Source organism: Pleurodeles waltl, chromosome 10 (assembly GCF_031143425.1).
Source record: "Pleurodeles waltl isolate 20211129_DDA chromosome 10, aPleWal1.hap1.20221129, whole genome shotgun sequence".
Lineage (NCBI taxonomy): Eukaryota > Metazoa > Chordata > Amphibia > Caudata > Salamandridae > Pleurodeles > Pleurodeles waltl.
The window spans coordinates 28697501-28716614 of record NC_090449.1 but is presented as its reverse complement, the minus strand read 5'-3'; the positions used below and the strand labels follow the sequence as shown (position 1 = coordinate 28716614).

General features: G+C 48.2%; 1 protein-coding gene across 1 annotated transcript in view; it reads right to left on the bottom strand.

The window, feature by feature from the left end:
- The window catches only part of RBM10 (RNA binding motif protein 10), a 329240-nt gene that overhangs the window by 11452 nt on the left and 298674 nt on the right, over positions 1-19114 (bottom strand). The window contains exon 25 of the mRNA XM_069209523.1: positions 10891-11020. Within this exon, the coding sequence (XP_069065624.1) occupies positions 10891-11020 (130 nt within the window). The remainder of the gene's footprint in view (positions 1-10890; positions 11021-19114) is intronic.

Sequence of the window (19114 nt, the reverse complement as noted above, 5' to 3'; positions counted from 1 at the left end):
ACATCCCATCTCCTTTTGAGTTTTTCTGGGAGCCCCATGATCATGCCTTTTAATGTCTTGTTGAATCTCTCAACCAAGCCATTAGTTTGTGGATGGTATGGTGTAGTGAATTTATAAGTCACTCCACACTCATTCCACATGTGCTTTAGGTATGCTGACATGAAGTTGGTACCTCTGTCAGACACCACCTCCTTAGGGAAACCCACTCTGGTAAAGATACCAATGAGGGCCTTGGCTACTGCAGGGGCAGTAGTTGACCTAAGGGGAATAGCTTCAGGATACCTGGTAGCATGATCCACTACTACCAGGATATACATATTTCCTGAGGCTGTGGGAGGTTCCAGTGGACCAACTATGTCCACACCCACTCTTTCAAAGGGCACCCCCACCACTGGAAGTGGAATGAGGGGGGCCTTTGGATGCCCACCTGTCTTACCACTGGCTTGACAGGTGGGGCAGGAGAGGCAAAACTCCTTAACCATGTTGGACATATTGGGCCAGTAGAAGTGGTTGACTAACCTCTCCCACGTCTTGGTTTGTCCCAAATGTCCAGCAAGGGGAATGTCATGGGCCAATGTTAGGATGAACTCTCTGAACAGCTGAGGCACTACCACTCTCCTAGTGGCACCAGGTTTGGGGTCTCTGGCCTCAGTGTACAGGAGCCCATCTTCCCAATAGACCCTATGTGTTCCATTTTTCTTGCCTTTGGACTCTTCAGCAGCTTGCTGCCTAAGGCCTTCAAGAGAGGGACAGGTTTCTTGTCCCTTACACAGCTCTTCCCTTGAGGGTCCCCCTGGGCCTAAGAGCTCAACCTGATAAGGTTCAAGCTCCAAAGGCTCAGTTCCCTCAGAGGGCAGAACTTCTTCCTGAGAAGAGAGGTTCCCTTTCTTTTGCTGTGTTGCAGTTGGTTTCCCAACTGACTTTCCTGTTCTCTTGGTAGGCTGGGCCATTTTTCCAGACTCCAGCTCTACTTTTTCACCCTGTGCCTTGCATTGTGCTCTCGTTTTCACACACACCAGTTCAGGGATACCCAGCATTGCTGCATGGGTTTTTAGCTCTACCTCAGCCCATGCTGAGGACTCCAGGTCATTTCCAAGCAGACAGTCCACTGGGATATTTGAGGAGACCACCACCTGTTTCAGGCCATTGACCCCTCCCCATTCTAAAGTAACCATTGCCATGGGATGTACTTTTCTCTGATTGTCAGCGTTGGTGACTGTGTAAGTTTTTCCAGTCAGGTATTGGCCAGGGGAAACCAGTTTCTCTGTCACCATGGTGACACTGGCACCTGTATCCCTCAGGCCCTCTATTCTAGTCCCATTAATTAAGAGTTGCTGTCTGTATTTTTGCATGTTAGGCGGCCAGACAGCTAGTGTGGCTAAATCCACCCCACCCTCAGAAACTAGAGTAGCTTCAGTGTGGACCCTGATTTGCTCTGGGCACACTGTTGATCCCACTTGGAGACTAGCCATACCAGTGTTACCTGGATGGGAGTTTGGAGTGGAACCTTTCTTGGGACAGGCCTTGTCTCCAGTTTGGTGTCCATGCTGTTTACAGCTATGACACCAGGCCTTTTTGGGATCAAAGTTTTTACCCTTGTACCCATTGTTTTGTGAAGAGGCTCTGGGCCCACCCTCCTGTGCAGGTTTTTGGGGGCCTGTAGAAGACTCTTTACTATTTTTAGTTTTGGTTGTCTCATCACCCTTCTGCTGGGGAGTCTTTGTGACCCCTTTCTTTTGGTCACCCCCTGTTGAAGTCTTGGACACCCTTGTCTTGACCCAATGGTCCGCCTTCTTTCCCAATTCTTGGGGAGAAATTGGTCCTAGGTCTACCAGATGCTGATGCAGTTTATCATTGAAACAATTACTTAACAGGTGTTCTTTCACAAATAAATTGTACAGCCCATCATAATTACTTACACCACTGCCTTGAATCCAACCATCTAGTGTTTTCACTGAGTAGTCAACAAAGTCAACCCAGGTCTGGCTCGAGGATTTTTGAGCCCCCCTGAACCTAATCCTGTACTCCTCAGTGGAGAATCCAAAGCCCTCAATCAGGGTACCCTTCATGAGGTCATAAGATTCTGCATCTTGTCCAGAGAGTGTGAGGAGTCTATCCCTACACTTTCCTGTGAACATTTCCCAAAGGAGAGCACCCCAGTGAGATCTGTTCACTTTTCTGGTTACACAAGCCCTCTCAAAAGCTGTGAACCATTTGGTGATGTCATCACCATCTTCATATTTAGTTACAATCCCTTTAGGGATTTTCAACATGTCAGGAGAATCTCTGACCCTATTTAAGTTGCTGCCACCATTGATGGGTCCTAGGCCCATCTCTTGTCTTTCCCTCTCTATGGCTAGGATCTGTCTTTCCAAAGCCAATCTTTTGGCCATCCTGGCTAACTGGATGTCCTCTTCACTGGGGTTATCCTCAGTGATTTCAGAGGTGTTGGTCTCTCCTGTGAGGGAACCAGCATCTCTGACTATTATTTTTGGAGTCAGGGTTTGAGGGACCCTGTTCTCCCTAGATAGGACTGGTAGGGGGGAATTGTCCTCCAAGTCACTATCCTCTTCCTCTGAGTTGCCACCCTCAGAGGGGTTGGCCTTTTCAAACTCTGCCAAAAGCTCCTGGAGCTGTATTTTGGTAGGTTTGGGGCCCATTGTTATTTTCTTTAGTTTACAGAGTGACCTTAGCTCTCTCATCTGTAGATGGAGGTAAGGTGTGGTGTCGAGTTCCACCACATTCACATCTGTGCTAGACATTATGCTTCTAAAAGTTGGAATACTTTTTAAGAAACTAAAACTGATTCTAGAATCTAATTCAAACTTTTAACAGACTTTTAAACTCTAAAAGAAATGCTAAACAGGATCTAACACAAGGCCCTAGCAGGTCTTTTAAGAATTTAGAAAACTTTTCAAATTGCAAAAATCAATTTCTAATGACAATTTTGGAATTTGTCGTGTGATCAGGTATTGGCTGAGTAGTCCAGCAAATGCAAAGTCTTGTACCCCACCGCTGATCCACCAATGTAGGAAGTTGGCTCTGTATGTGCTATTTCAAAGTAAGGAATAGCATGCACAGAGTCCAAGGGTTCCCCTTAGAGGTAAAATAGTGGTAAAAAGAGATAATACTAATGCTCTATTTTGTGGTAGTGTGGTCGAGCAGTAGGCTTATCCAAGGAGTAGTGTTAAGCATTTGTTGTACATACACATAGACAATAAATGAGGTACACACACTCAGAGACAAATCCAGCCAATAGGTTTTTATATAGAAAAATATCTTTTCTTAGTTTATTTTAAGAACCACAGGTTCAAATTCTACATGTAATAGCTCATTCGAAAGGTATTGCAGGTAAGTACTTTAGGAACTTCAAATCATCAAAATTGCATGTATACTTTTCAAGTTATTCACAAATAGCTGTTTTAAAAGTGGACACTTAGTGCAATTTTCACAGTTCCTAGGGGAGGTAAGTATTTGTTAGTTTTACCAGGTAAGTAAGACACTTACAGGGTTCAGTTCTTGGTCCAAGGTAGCCCACCGTTGGGGGTTCAGAGCAACCCCAAAGTCACCACACCAGCAGCTCAGGGCCGGTCAGGTGCAGAGTTCAAAGTGGTGCCCAAAACACATAGGCTAGAATGGAGAGAAGGGGGTGCCCCGGTTCCGGTCTGCTTGCAGGTAAGTACCCGCGTCTTCGGAGGGCAGACCAGGGGGGTTTTGTAGGGCACCGGGGGGGACACAAGTCCACACAGAAATTTCACCCTCAGCGGCGCGGGGGCGGCCGGGTGCAGTGTAGAAACAAGCGTCGGGTTCGCAATGTTAGTCTATGAGAGATCTCGGGATCTCTTCAGCGCTGCAGGCAGGCAAGGGGGGGGTTCCTCGGGGAAACCTCCACTTGGGCAAGGGAGAGGGACTCCTGGGGGTCGCTTCTCCAGTGAAAGTCCGGTCCTTCAGGTCCTGGGGGCTGCGGGTGCAGGGTCTCTCCCAGGCGTTGGGACTTTAGATTCAAAGAGTCGCGGTCAGGGGAAGCCTCGGGATTCCCTCTGCAGGCGGCGCTGTGGGGGCTCAGGGGGGACAGGTTTTGGTACTCACAGTATCAGAGTAGTCCTGGGGTCCCTCCTGAGGTGTTGGATCGCCACCAGCCGAGTCGGGGTCGCCGGGTGCAGTGTTGCAAGTCTCACGCTTCTTGCGGGGAGCTTGCAGGGTTCTTTAAAGCTGCTTGGAAACAAAGTTGCAGCTTTTCTTGGAGCAGGTCCGCTGTCCTCGGGAGTTTCTTGTCTTTTCGAAGCAGGGGCAGTCCTCAGAGGATGTCGAGGTCGCTGGTCCCTTTGGAAGGCGTCGCTGGAGCAGGATCTTTGGAAGGCAGGAGACAGGCCGGTGAGTTTCTGGAGCCAAGGCAGTTGTCGTCTTCTGGTCTTCCGCTGCAGGGGTTTCAGCTAGGCAGTCCTTCTTCTTGTAGTTGCAGGAATCTAATCTTCTAGGGTTCAGGGTAGCCCTTAAATACTAAATTTAAGGGCGTGTTTAGGTCTGGGGGGTTAGTAGCCAATGGCTACTAGCCCTGAGGGTGGGTACACCCTCTTTGTGCCTCCTCCCAAGGGGAGGGGGTCACAATCCTAACCCTATTGGGGGAATCCTCCATCTGCAAGATGGAGGATTTCTAAAAGTTAGAGTCACCTCAGCTCAGGACACCTTAGGGGCTGTCCTGACTGGCCAGTGACTCCTCCTTGTTATTCTCATTATTTTCTCCGGCCTTGCCGCCAAAAGTGGGGCCTGGCCGGAGGGGGCGGGCAACTCCACTAGCTGGAGTGTCCTGCTGGGTTGGCACAAAGGAGGTGAGCCTTTGAGGCTCACCGCCAGGTGTGACAATTCCTGCCTGGGAGAGGTGTTAGCATCTCCACCCAGTGCAGGCTTTGTTACTGGCCTCAGAGTGACAAAGGCACTCTCCCCATGGGGCCAGCAACATGTCTCGGTTTGTGGCAGGCTGCTAGAACTAGTCAGCCTACACAGATAGTCGGTTAAGTTTCAGGGGGCACCTCTAAGGTGCCCTCTGTGGTGTATTTTACAATAAAATGTACACTGGCATCAGTGTGCATTTATTGTGCTGAGAAGTTTGATACCAAACTTCCCAGTTTTCAGTGTAGCCATTATGGTGCTGTGGAGTTCGTGTTTGACAGACTCCCAGACCATATACTCTTATGGCTACCCTGCACTTACAATGTCTAAGGTTTTGTTTAGACACTGTAGGGGTACCATGCTCATGCACTGGTACCCTCACCTATGGTATAGTGCACCCTGCCTTAGGGCTGTAAGGCCTGCTAGAGGGGTGTCTTACCTATACTGCATAGGCAGTGAGAGGCTGGCATGGCACCCTGAGGGGAGTGCCATGTCGACTTACTCGTTTTGTCCTCACTAGCACACACAAGCTGGCAAGCGGTGTGTCTGTGCTGAGTGAGAGGTCTCCAGGGTGGCATAAGACATGCTGCATCCCTTAGAGACCTTCCTTGGCATCAGGGCCCTTGGTACTAGAAGTACCAGTTACAAGGGACTTATCTGGATGCCAGGGTCTGCCAATTGTGGATACAAAAGTACAGGTTAGGGAAAGAACACTGGTGCTGGGGCCTGGTTAGCAGGCCTCAGCACACTTTCAATTGTAAACATAGCATCAGCAAAGGCAAAAAGTCAGGGGGCAACCATGCCAAGGAGGCATTTCCTTACAGTGACCAAACCACAGCAAAGGCCTCCCTCTCAATGGCACTCCAACGCTGCTCCCTGGGGAGTAACATCCTGCTAATAAAAGCAACAGGCTGGTCAAGGCCATCATTGGTTTAGGATAGCACTGCTCCTATCCCTTGTTCAGAGGCACCGATCTGCAAAATTAATTGCTTAAAATAATCTGGAGCTTTCAAAACTGGTGCTGAGCACATAGCTTCTTTTAGGGTGTCAAAGGCCTTTTGACAGTCCAAGGTCCAGTTATCCTTCTTGGGCATCTTTTTGGAGGTGAGTCCTGTGAGGGGAGTCACTATGGATCCAGAATCCCTTCACAAACCTCCTATACTATCCAGTCAAGCTAAGGAATGCCCCGACTTGAGTCTGGGGTTTTGGAGCTTCCCAGTCCAGAATTGTCTGGATCTTGGGTTGTAATGGCTGTATTTGGCCTCCACTACAAGGTGTCCCAAGTAAACCACTGTACCCTGCCCTATCTGACATTTGGATGCCTTGATAGAGAGGCCTGCTTGCAGGGCCTGCAAAACATTCTTCAGGTGACCAGGCGATCCAGCCAGTTGGAGCGAAAGACAGCAATATCATCTAGATATGATGCACTAAAGGACTCCAAGCCAGCAAGGACTTGATTCACCAACCTTTGGAAGGTGGCAGGGGCATTCTTTAAGCCAAAGGGCATAACAGTAAACTGATAACGCCCATTAGGTGTGGAGAATGCTGTCTTTTCTTTTGCTCCAGGTGCCATTTTGATTTGCCAGTACCCTGCTGTCAAGTCAAAGGTACTTAAGAATTTGGCTGCACCTAATTTGTCAATGAGCTCATCTGCTTTTGGAATGGGGTGGTTGTAAAGAAATGGCTCCCTGTTGCAGTTACCCCCCACTTTTTGCCTGATACTGATGCTGACTTGACTGAGAAGTGTGCTGGGACCCTGCTAACCAGGCCCCAGCACCAGTGTTCTTTCACCTAAAATGTACCATTGTTTCCACAACTGGCACAAACCCTGGCACCTAGGTAAGTCCTTTGACAAGTAGGCACAAAACACCCTCAGCGACCCAGTGGTGGCTGGGTGCAGTGTGCAAAGCAGGCTTCAGGGGGGCTTCTCGGGACAGCCACAACTTGGGCAAGGCTTAGGGTCGCCTGGGGGTCACTCCTGCATCGAAGTTCGGTTCCTTCAGGACCTGGGGATGCAATGTTGGTTCCAGGCATCGGGTCCCTTGTTATAAGCAGTCGCGGTCGGGGGGCCCTGTAGATTCTCTCTGCAGGCGTCGTCTCTGGTTACTCATGGGCTCGCAGTCGCCGGGGAGTCCACCCTGAGGTGTTGGTTTTCTGCAGGTCGAGCCGGGGGCATCGGGTGTAGAGTCTCACACTTCCGGCAGGGAACGTGAAGTCGTTGGAAGTTGCTTCTTTGTTGCAAAGAGGTATCTGGTTTTGAACAGGACCGCTGTTCACAGGAGTTTCTTGGTCCTGTAGTCCAGGGCAGTCCTCTGAGGCTTCAGATGTCACTGGTCCCTGTCGGATGCGTCGCTGGAGCAGGTTTTCGAAGTTGGAGACAGGCCGGTAGGACTGGGGCCAAAGCAGTTGTCTTCCTCCTCTGCAGGCTTGTAGGTCAGCAGTCCTTCCTTCAGGTTGCAGGAATCTGATTTTCTGGGATCTGGGGAGCCCCTAAATACTGAATTTAGGGGTGTGTTTAGGTCTGGGAGGGCAGTAGCCAATGGCTACTGTCCTTGAGGGTGGATACACCCTCTTTGTGCCTCCTCCCTGCGGGGAGGGGGGCACATCCCTAATCCTATTGGGGGAATCCTCCAAACTCAAGATGGAGGATTTCTCAAGGCAGGGGTCACCTCAGCTCAGGACACCTTAGGGGCTGTCCTGACTGGTGGGTGACGACTCCTTGTTTTTCTCATTATCTCCTCCAGCCTTGCCGCCAAAAGTAGGGGCAGTGGCCGGAGGGGCGGGCATCTCCACTTGCTGGGACGCCCTGGGGCGCTGTAACAAAAGGGGTGAGCCTTTGAGGCTCACCGCCAGATGTTACAGTTCCTGCAGGGGGAGGTGAGAAGCACCTCCACCCAGTACAGGCTTTGTTCCTGGCCACAGAGTGACAAAGGCACTCTTCCCCATGTGGCCAGCAACATGTCTGGTGTGTGGCAGGCTGGCAGAAACTGGTCAGCCTACACTAGAAGTAGGGTAGGTATCTAGGGGGCATCTCTAAGATGCCCTCTGGGTGTATGTTACAATAAATTGCACACTGGCATCAGTGTGCATTTATTGTGCTGAGAAGTTTGATACCAAACTTCCCAGTTTTCAGTGTAGCCATTATGGAACTGTGGAGTTCGTGTCTGACAAACTCCCAGACCATATACTCTTATGCCTACCCTGCACTTACAATGTCTAAGGTTTTGCTTAGACACTGTAGGGACATAGTGCTCCTGCACATATGCCCTCACCTGTGTTATAGTGCACCCTGCCTTAGGGCTGTAAGGCATGCTAGAGGGGTGACTTACCTATGCCACAGGCAGTGTGAGGTTGGCATGTCACTCTCAGGGGAGTGCCATGTCGACTTAGTCCTTTTCTCCCCACCAGCACACACAAGCTGTAAAGCAATGTGCATGTGCTGAGTGAGGGGTCCCTAGGGTGGCATAAGACATGCTGCAGCTTTTAGAGACCTTCCCTGGCATCAGGGCCCTTGGTACCAGTTACAAGGGACTTACCTGTGTGCCAGGATTGTGCCAATTGTGGAGACAAAGGTACAGTTTAGGGAAAGAACACTGGTGCTGGGGCCTGGTTAGCAGGGTCCCAGCACACTTTCAAATCATAACCTAGCATCAGCAAAGGCAAAATGTTAGGGGGTAACCATGCCAAGGAGGCATTTCCTCACAGAGAGGTCTCTACCAGCCGTCTTTTACAAGTGCCAGTGGTCCCCTTACAGGATCGCCAAACAAACTCAAAGGGGGAAGACTCTACTCCCTTCTGTGGCACCTCTCAGTAGGTGAAAAGCAGGCATTGCAGGAGGACATTAAATCTCCTTTTGAGTTTTTCCAGGGAGCCCCATGATCATGCCCTTCAATGTCTTGTTAAATATTTCCACAAGACCATTGGTTTCTGGATGGTATGGTGAATTTTTAAGTCACCCCACGCTCACTCCACATATGTTTCAGGTAAGCTGACATGAAGTTGGTACCTCTGTCAGAAACCACCTCCTTAGGAAAACCCACTCTGGTAAAGATACCTACGAGTGCCTTGGCTACTGCAAGGGCAGTAGTGGACCTAAGGGGAATTGCCTCAGGTTACCTGGTAGCATGATCCACTACTACCAGTATATATTGGTTCCCTATGCTGTGGGAGGTTCAAATGGACCCACTATGTCCACACCAACCCTTTCAAAGGGGCCCCCAACCACTGGAAGTAGAATGAGGGGGGGGGGGGGGCGTTGGATGGCCACCTGTCTTGCCACTTGCTTGACAGGTGACACGGGAGCTGCAAAACTCCCTTACCTTCTGGGACATATTGGGCCAATAGAAATGGTTGACTAATCTCTCCCAAGTCTTGGTTCGTCCCAAATGCCCTGCAAGGGGAATGTCATGGGCTAAGGTGAGGATGAACTCTCTAAACTCTTGAGGCACTACCACTCTCCTAGTGACACCAGGATTGGATCTCTTGCCTCAGTGTAAAGGAGTCCATCCTCCCAATAGACCCTGTGGGATCCACTGACACTTCCTTTTTCTTGTTCAGTTGCTTGCTGTCTTAGGCCTTCAAGAGAGGCACACGTTTCTTGCCCCTTACACAGCTGTTCGCTTGAGGGAACCCCTGTGCCCAAGAGCTCTAGCTCCATGGACTTAGTTTCCTCAGGGGATAGGACATCTTCCTGTGAGGAGAGGTCCTGTTTCTTTTGCTGTGTACAGACTGGTCCCCCAGTCCATTTACTTTTTCTCTTGGAAGGTTAGGCCATTATTCCAGGCTCCAACACTTCTTTTTCACCCTGTGCTCTGCTCTGTGCTCTTGTCTTAGCACACACCAGTTCATGGATACCCAGCAGGCCAGTAACCCCTCCCTATTCTAAAGTCACCATTGCCATGGGATGGACCTTAGTTTAATTGTCAGCATTGGTGACTGGATATGTATGTCCAGCCAGATACTGTCCTATGAAAACCAGTTTGTCTGTCACCATGGTGACACTGGCACCTGTATCCCTCAGGGCTTCTACCTTATTCCCATTTATCAAGAGTTGCTGCCTGTACACTGTAGGGGCATAGTGTTCATGCAGTTATGCCCTCACCTGTGGTATAGTGCACCCTGCCTTCGGGCTGTAAGGCCTGCTAGGGAGGTGACTTACCTATGCCACAGGCAGTGGTTGGTGGGCATGGCACTCTGAGGGGAGTACCATGTTGACTGTCTTTTCTCCCCACTAGCACACACAAGCTGCAAGGCAGTGTACATGTACTAAGTGAGGGGTCCCTTAGGGTGGCATTATACACACTGCTGCCCTTTAGGGACTTTCCCTGGCCACAGGGCCCTTGGTACCAGGGGTACCTTTTAAAGGGTCTTAACTGTGCGCCAGGGCGGTGCCAACTGCATAAACAAAGGTACAGTTTTGGGAAAGAACACCTGTGCTGGGGCCTGGTAGCAGGTTCCCAGCACACCTCCAATCAAAGCTGACATCTACACTAGGCAAAAGGTTGGGGGTAACCATGCCAACAGTGGCATTTTCCTACATTCATCACAATCTAAATGTAAAAACAGGTGGCTATATGAGAAAAATGAGTGTAGGAAGCAGATAGCTGTGCGCCATTCAAAGACCAAAAAGGTTTCAGGTTGGAATACTAGATCAACTATTGGCATTTATAACTAAGGGCAATATAATTAATAATTAAACTGGGTAATAAAGCTACTATTCAGGGGTCCAGAAACAACTCAACTGTGAAGTGTGAGTAGTTATCAAATCTGGTCATACAGATGCAAAAAATAGTTAAAGGAGGGTCCATCTTTTTGTAAGAGTATCAGAAACACCAACCTTGTGCAGACCAACCAGAAGCATCCTTTATGGTGGAAAATGCCACAGAGACTTCTTGAAAGCACAGTAGCTTATATCCCACAGGAGGATAACTGACAACTTGCAGGCTCACTGGGATGCTAAATCCCTGCAACTCTCCCATAAGTGGGCACTTTAAATCTCACCTCAATTGGGTTCACAATGCCCTGCTTCTTTTTGCCTAGGCCGCTGCCTTCCTTCCAGCCCATGGCCTGTAACATGCGGTTGCCAATGTTGTCACCTCCAAGCCCGTCTCGCGTCGGCTGCTCAAAGTCCCTGCATGTGGAAGCAAGAAGGTAGAAAATTAGACCAGGGATGTGATACTTTAGTCTTTTATTCAATTCATCTGTATACCCGATTGTGATAGCCTGGTATATGTCTGACAAATATTGTGCTGTTGCTCAGTTGTTCTCATGTATGATTGAGTAAAATGTCTTAGAATTTAATTTCATTTTGTGGATTATCAATCAAGAACCAAAGCCACTTTGCTTTCTGCCGTGTGGTTCAGTGCCTATTTAGAATGCCATTACAAGGAGCAAGAAGGAAAATGTCACTTACCCAGTGTACATCTGTTCGTGGCATTAGTCGCTGCAGATTCACATGTTGTGCATAGTCCGCCGTCTGGTGTTGGGTCGGAGTGTTACAAGTTGTTTTTGTTCGAAGAAGTCTTTTCGAGTCCCGAGACCGAGGGACTCCTCCTCCTTTGTTCCATTGCGCATGGGCGTCGACTCCATGTTAGATTGTTTTCCCCGCAGAGGGTGAGGTAGGAGTTGTGTATGTTAGTAATAGTGCCCATGCAATGGAATGAATAAGTATGTACCAACTAAGGTTTAAGTAATATATTTACAAATGTACAAATGTTGAAGATAACTTCCAAACGGCTACAGGCTCCTGGGGAGGCGGGTGGGCACATGTGAATCTGCAGCGACTAATGCCACGAACAGATGTACACTGGGTAAGTGACATTTTCCGTTCGGTGGCATGTGTAGCTGCAGATACACATGTTGTGCACAGACTAGTAAGCAGTTATCTCCCCAAAAGCGGTGGCTCAGCCTGTAGGAGTGGAAGTAGTCTGAATGAAAATGTCACTTACCCAGTGTACATCTGTTCGTGGCATCAGTCGCTGTAGATTCGCATGTTTTGCATAGCTCGCCATCTGGTGTTGGGCCGGAGTGTTACAAGTTGTTTTTCTTCGAAGAAGTCTTTCGAGTCACGGGACCGAGTGACTCCTCCTTTTGTCTCCATTGCGCATGGGCGTCGACTCCATCTTCGATTGTTTTTCCCCGCAGAGGGTGAGGTAGGAATTGAATTGTAGTAATAGTGCCCATGCAATGGATTGACGAAGTATGTACCTATATAAGGTTGAAATGATATATATACAAATAGTTGAAGGTAACTTCCGAACTGCTACAGGCTCCCGGGGAGGCGGGTGGGCACATGCGAATCTACAGCGACTGATGCCACGAACAGATGTACACTGGGTAAGTGACATTTTCAGTTCGATGGCATCTGTCGCTGTAGATACGCATGTTTTGCATAGACTAGTAAGCAGTTATCTCCCCAAAAGCGGTGGCTCAGCCTGTAGGAGTGGAAGTAGTTTGAAATAATGTTCTTAATACGGCTTGACCTACTGTGGCTTGTTGTGCGGATAACACTTCTACACAGTAGTGCTTGGTGAATGTGTGAGGCGTAGACCATGTGGCTGCCTTACATATTTCTTGCATTGGGATGTTTCCTAGAAAGGCCATGGTAGCACCTTTCTTTCTGGTTGAGTGTGCCCTTGGTGTAATGGGCAGCTGTCGTTTAGCTTTAAGGTAGCAGATTTGGATGCATTTAACTATCCATCTGGCTATACCTTGTTTTGATATTGGGTTTCCTGCATGAGGTTTTTGAAATGCAATAAATAGTTGTTTAGTCTTTCTGATGTTCTTTGTTCTGTCAATGTAATACATCAATGCTCTTTTGACATCTAATGTATGTAGTGCCCTTTCAGCTACGGTATCTGGCTGTGGAAAGAACACTGGAAGTTCCACTGTTTGATTTAGATGGAACGGTGAAATAACCTTTGGCAAAAATTTAGGATTAGTCCTTAGGACGACCTTATTCTTGTGTAGTTGTATAAAAGGTTCTTGTATTGTAAACGCCTGAATCTCGCTTACTCTTCTTAGGGAAGTAATGGCGATGAGAAATGCAACCTTCCAGGTTAGGAACTGTATTTCGCAGGAGTGCATGGGTTCAAAAGGTGGACCCATAAGTCTAGTTAGGACAACATTTAGGTTCCATGAAGGAACAGGTGGTGTTCTTGGTGGTATAATTCTCCTAAGGCCCTCCATGAATGCTTTAATGACTGGTATCTTATATAGGGAAGTTGAATAGGTAGTCTGCAGGTATGCAGATATTGCTGCAAGGTGTATTTTAATGGAAGAGAAAGCCAGGTTAGATTTTTGTAAGTGAAGCAAGTAACCCACTACATGTTCTGGAGTTGTGTGTAATGGTTGTATTTGATTAATATGGCAGTAGCAAACAAACCTCTTCCATTTACTTGCATAGCAGTGCCTGGTGGATGGCCTTCTGGCTTGCTTTATTACTTCCATACATTCTTGGGTAAGTTGTAAGTGCCCGAATTCTAGGATTTCAGGAGCCAGATTGCTAGATTCAGCGATGCTGGATCTGGGTGTCTGATCTTTTGGTGGTGTTGTGTCAACAGATCTGGCCTGTTGGGCAATTTGATGTGGGGTACTACTGATAGGTCTAGCAGCGTTGTGTACCAGGGTTGCCTTGCCCAAGTTGGTGCTATTAATATGAGTTTGAGTTTGTTTTGACTGAGTTTGTTTACCAGGTAAGGAAGGAGAGGGAGAGGAGGAAAAGCGTAATCAAATATCCCTGACCAGTTCATCCATAGGGCATTGCCTTGGGACTGTTTGTGTGGGTATCTGGATGCGAAGTTTTGGCATTTTGCGTTCTCCTTCGTCGCAAACAAGTCTATTTGAGGTGTTCCCCAGAGTTTGAAATAGGTGTTCAGAATTTGGGGGTGAATTTCCCATTCGTGGACCTGTTGGTGATCTCGAGAGAGATTGTCTGCGAGTTTATTTTGGATCCCTGGTATAAATTGTGCTATTAGGCGAATTTGGTTGTGAATTGCCCAACGCCAAATTTTTTGTGCTAGCAGGCTTAACTGCGTGGAGTGCGTCCCCCCTTGCTTGTTTAGATAATACATTGTTGTCATGTTGTCTGTCTTGACGAGAATGTATTTGTGAACTATTATTGGTTGGAAAGCTTTTAGTGCTTGAAAAACTGCTAGAAGTTCTAGGTGATTTATATGCAGTCTTGTTTGATGTACGTTCCATTGTCCTTGTATGCTGTGGTGATCGAGGTGTGCTCCCCACTCTGTCATGGAAGCATCTGTTGTTATTACGTATTGTGGCACTGGGTCTTGGAAAGGCCGCCCTTTGTTTAAATTTATGTTGTTCCACCACAGAAGCGAGAGGTAAGTTTGGTGGTCTAATAACACCAGATCTAGAAGATGACCCTGTGCTTGAGACCACTGTGATGCTAGGCACTGTTGTAAGGGCCTCATGTGCAGTCTTGCGTTTCGGACAATGGCTATGCATGAAGACATCATGCCTAGGAGTTGTAATACCATCTTTGCTTGTATCTTTTGTGTTGGATACATGCGTTGTATGATGGTGTTGAAATTTTGAATTCTTTGGGGACTTGGAGTGGCTACTCCTTTTGTTGTGTCTATTATGGCTCCTAGGTATTGTTGTACCTTGCACGGCAGAATGTTGGATTTTGTGAAGTTGACGGTGAACCCTAGTTTGAAGAGGGTTTGTATGATTGTGTGATTTGAGCACTCTATTAACGAATGGGCCTTGATTAGCCAGTCGTCTAGATATGGGAACACATGTATTTGCTGCCTTCTGATGTGTGCAGCGACTACCGCTAGACATTTGGTAAAGACTCTTGGTGCGGTTGTTAATCCGAAAGGCAGTACCTTGAATTGGTAATGTATTCCTTTGAATACAAACCTTAGGTATTTCCTGTGCGATGGGTGTATTGGTATATGGAAATACGCGTCCTTGAGGTCTAAAGTTGACATGTAGTCGTGTAGTTTTAGCAATGGTAATACTTCTTGTAGTGTGACCATGTGAAAATGGTCTGATTTGATGAATGTGTTCACTATTCTGAGGTCTAGGATTGGTCTCAGCGTTTTGTCCTTGTTTGGTATCAGAAAGTACAGTGAGTAAACCCCTGTGTTTATTTGTGTGTTTGGCACTAATTCGATTGCATTCTTTTGCAATAGTGCCTGCACTTCTATCTCCAGGAGATTTGAATGATGTTTTGTCAAATTTTGTGCTTTTGGTGGTATGTTTGGAGGGAATTGTAGAAATTCTATGCAATAACCATGTTGGATAATTGCTAGAACCCAAGTGTCTGTAGTGATTTCCTCCCATGCTTTGTAATAATGACTTATTCTTCCCCCCACTGGTGTTGTGTGGAGGGGGTGAGTGACATGTGAGTCACTGCTTAGTAGTAGGGGTTTTGGGGCTTTGAAATTTTCCTCTATTCCTAGGGAATTGCCCTCCTCTATATTGTCCCCGAAAACCTCCTCTGTACTGTCCCTAGTAACTGGACGGTGTTGCCTGTGAGGTGCTGGCTTGTGTGCTCTGACCCCGAAACCTCCCTCTAAAGGGTGTTTTACGGAATGTGCTGTAATTCCCTCTGCTCTGCGGGGAGTAGAGTGCGCCCATGGCTTTAGCAGTGTCCGTGTCTTTTTTGAGCTTCTCAATCGCTGTGTCCACTTCTGGACCGAACAGTTCTTTTTCGTTAAAAGGCATATTGAGAACTGCTTGCTGAATCTCTGGTTTAAATCCAGACGTTCGGAGCCATGCATGCCTTCTGATAGTTACAGATGTATTAATTGTCCGTGCAGCTGTATCTGCAGCGTCCATGGAGGAGCGGATTTGGTTGTTGGAAATGGTCTGTCCCTCCTCAACCACTTGTTTTGCCCTATTTTGTAGGTCCTTGGGCAGATGGTCAATGAGATGTTGCATCTCATCCCAATGGGCTCTGTCATAGCGCGCAAGTAGTGCCTGGGAGTTAGCGATGCGCCACTGGTTTGCAGCTTGTGCTGCGACTCTCTTACCAGCTGCATTGAACTTGCGGCTTTCTTTATCTGGGGGTGGTGCATCTCCAGATGTGTGGGAGTTGACCCTTTTCCTAGCTGCTCCTACAACGACAGTCTGGTGGCAGCTGTGTAGTGATGAAAGCCGGGTCTGTAGGAGGCGCCTTATACTTTTTTTCCACTCTTGGTGTGATTGCCCTGCTTTTGACCGGCTCCTTAAAGATTTCTTTTGCGTGCCGGAGCATACCAGGGAGCATAGGCAGGCTTTGGTAGGAGCTGTGGGTGGAGGAGAGTGTGTTGAATAAAAAGTCATCCTTGACCTGTTCTGAGTGGAGGCTTACATTGTGAAATTGTGCTGCTCTAGCCACCACTTGAGAATACGCAGTGCTGTCCTCTGGTGGAGATGGCTTCGTAGGGTATGCCTCTGGACTGTTATCTGACACTGGGGCGTCGTATAAGTCCCATGCGTCTTGATCTTGGTCACCCTGGCTCATGGTGGTGTGAGCTGGGGAATGTGATGGAGTTTGTGCTGGTGAGACGTTAATCACAGGTGGAGGAGAGGGTGGTGGGGTAACTTTTTTTACCACTTTTGTTTGTGGTGTCTGTTCAGTTTGGAACTCCAATCTTCTCTTTCTTCTAATAGGGGGAAGGGTGCTTATTTTTCCTGTCCCCTGCTGAATGAAAATACGCTTTTGCGTATGGTCTACATCAGTTGAGTGTAGCTCTTCCTCAAACCTATGCTTTTGCATTTGGGAGGTTAGCGAGTGCTCTTCTGTATAAGAGCCTGAAACTGGGTCGGTTGCAGTTTGTTTTGGCACCGAAACCCTGTCTGCATCTTTTTTCGGCTCCGAGGTGACTTTTTTCTTTTTCGGGGCCGAAACCTCTCGGCGTCGATCTTCTTCGGTGCCGCTGTCTCGGCGTCGAGCCGTGTCTACACCGGTATCTCGGTGTCGATGCTTGTCTCCAGCACTTTCTCGGTCCCGAGAAGGCTGCGTGCCGGTGTCTCGACCGGAGTCGGACGATCTCGGCACTGTTTGGGCCTTTTTCGGTGCCGACGGTCGGTCACCGAATTTATGGGTCGAGCCATGGCCTGGTGGCAGTGGCGTCCCCTGGGCCTTGTAAATCTTCTTCTGAGTGGCTTTCGACGTCTTACTCACGGTTTGTGTATCGTCGAATCCTTCGGAGTCCGATTCTTGGATCGAAAAGGTTCCCTCCTCTTCTTGTTCCTCGAACTCCCGGTGGGCTGTCGGCGCGGACGCCATCTGAAGTCTTCTGGCTAGACGGTCTCGGAGTGTTTTTCGGGACCGGAACGCACGACAGGCCTCGCAAGTGTCTTCACTGTGCTCAGGTGACAGGCACAGGTTACAGACCAAGTGTTGGTCTGTATAGGGGTATTTATTGTGGCATTTGGGACAGAAACGGAACGGGGTCCGTTCCATCGGCGTTCTTCTGCACGCGGTCGGGCCGACCAGGCCCCGACGGGGGATCGAAAAACTACCCCGAAGGGCACCGGAGCTCTTCGATCTTCGATGCGGTGTTGAATCTAACTACGCCGATCCCGAACGCAACAATACCGACGAAAATCTTCCGAAATTAGCTATCTTTCCGTTCCGAAACTGGGAGCGACAGGAACACGTCCGAACCCGATGGCGGAAAAAAAACAATCGAAGATGGAGTCGACGCCCATGCGCAATGGAGACAAAAGGAGGAGTCACTCGGTCCCGTGACTCGAAAGACTTCTTCGAAGAAAAACAACTTGTAACACTCCGGCCCAACACCAGATGGCGAGCTATGCAAAACATGCGTATCTACAGCGACAGATGCCATCGAACATATATTTTTCTATACAAAAACCTATTGGCCTGGAATTGTCTTTGAGTGTGTGTTCCTCATTTATTGCCTGTGTGTGTACAACAAATGCTCAACACTACTCCTCTGATAAGCCTACTGCTTGACCACACTACCACAAAATAGAGCATTAGTATTATCTCTTTTTGCCACTATCTTACCTCTAAGGGGAACCCTTGGACTCTGTGCATACTATTCCTTACTTTGAAATAGTGCATACAGAGCCAACTTCCTACACTGTGGCATAGGTAAGTCACCCCTCTAGCAGGCCTTACAGCCCTAAGGCAGGGTGCACTATACCACAGGTGAGGGCATAGCTGCATGAGCAATATGCCCCTACAGTGTCTAAGTCTATTCTTAGACATTGTAAGTACAGTGTGGCCATATTAAGTATATGGTCTGGGAGTCTGTCAAAAACGAACTCCACAGCCCCTTAATGGCTACACTGGCAGGTGAGATGCACCTCCACCCAGTGCAGGCTTTGTTTCTGTCCTCAGAGCACAAAGGCTCTCACCCCAGGAGGGCAGAAACTCGTCTCAGCAGCAGGCTGGCACAGACCAGCCAGTCCTGCACTGAACAATTGGGTAAAATACAGGGGGCATCTTCTAAGATGCCCTCTGTGTGCATTCTGTAATAAATCCAACACTGGCATCAGTGTGGGTTTATTATTCTGAGAAGTTTGATACCAAACTTCCCAGTATTCAGTGTAGCCATTATGGAGCTGTGGAGATGTTTTTGACAGACTCCCAGACCATATACTCTTATGGCTAACCTGCACTTACAATGTCTAAGGTTTTGCTTAGACACTGTAGGGGCATAGTGCTCATGCACCTATGCCCTCACCTGTGGTATAGTGCACCCTGCCTTAGGGTTGTAAGGCCTGCTAGTGGGGTGACTTACCTATGCCACAGGCAGTGGGTTGTGAGCATGGTACTCTGAGGGGAGTGCCATGTCGACAGTCATTTTCTTCCCACCAGCACACACAAGCTGTGAGGCAGTGTGCATGTGCTAAGTGAGGGGTCCCCATAGTGGCATAATACATGCTGCAGCCCTTAGAGACCTTACCTGGCCACAGGGCCCTTGGTACCAGGGGTACCATTTACAAGGGACGTATCTGTGTTCTAGGGCTGTGCCAACTGTGGAGAAAAAGGTACAGTTTAGGGGAAAAAACACTGGTGCTGGGGCTTGGTTAGCAGGATCCCAGCACACTTTCGATCATAACTAGCATCAACAAAAGGCAAAAAGTTAGGGGGTAACCGTGCCAACAGTGGCATTTTCCTACATTGCCTCTCTTGTACTTTTTGGTATTGTGTCACTAAAATACAGTACCTTTATTTTTGTAACACTATGATTTGTTCATGTGTGTAAGTGATGTGCCTATAGTGGTACTGCATGAG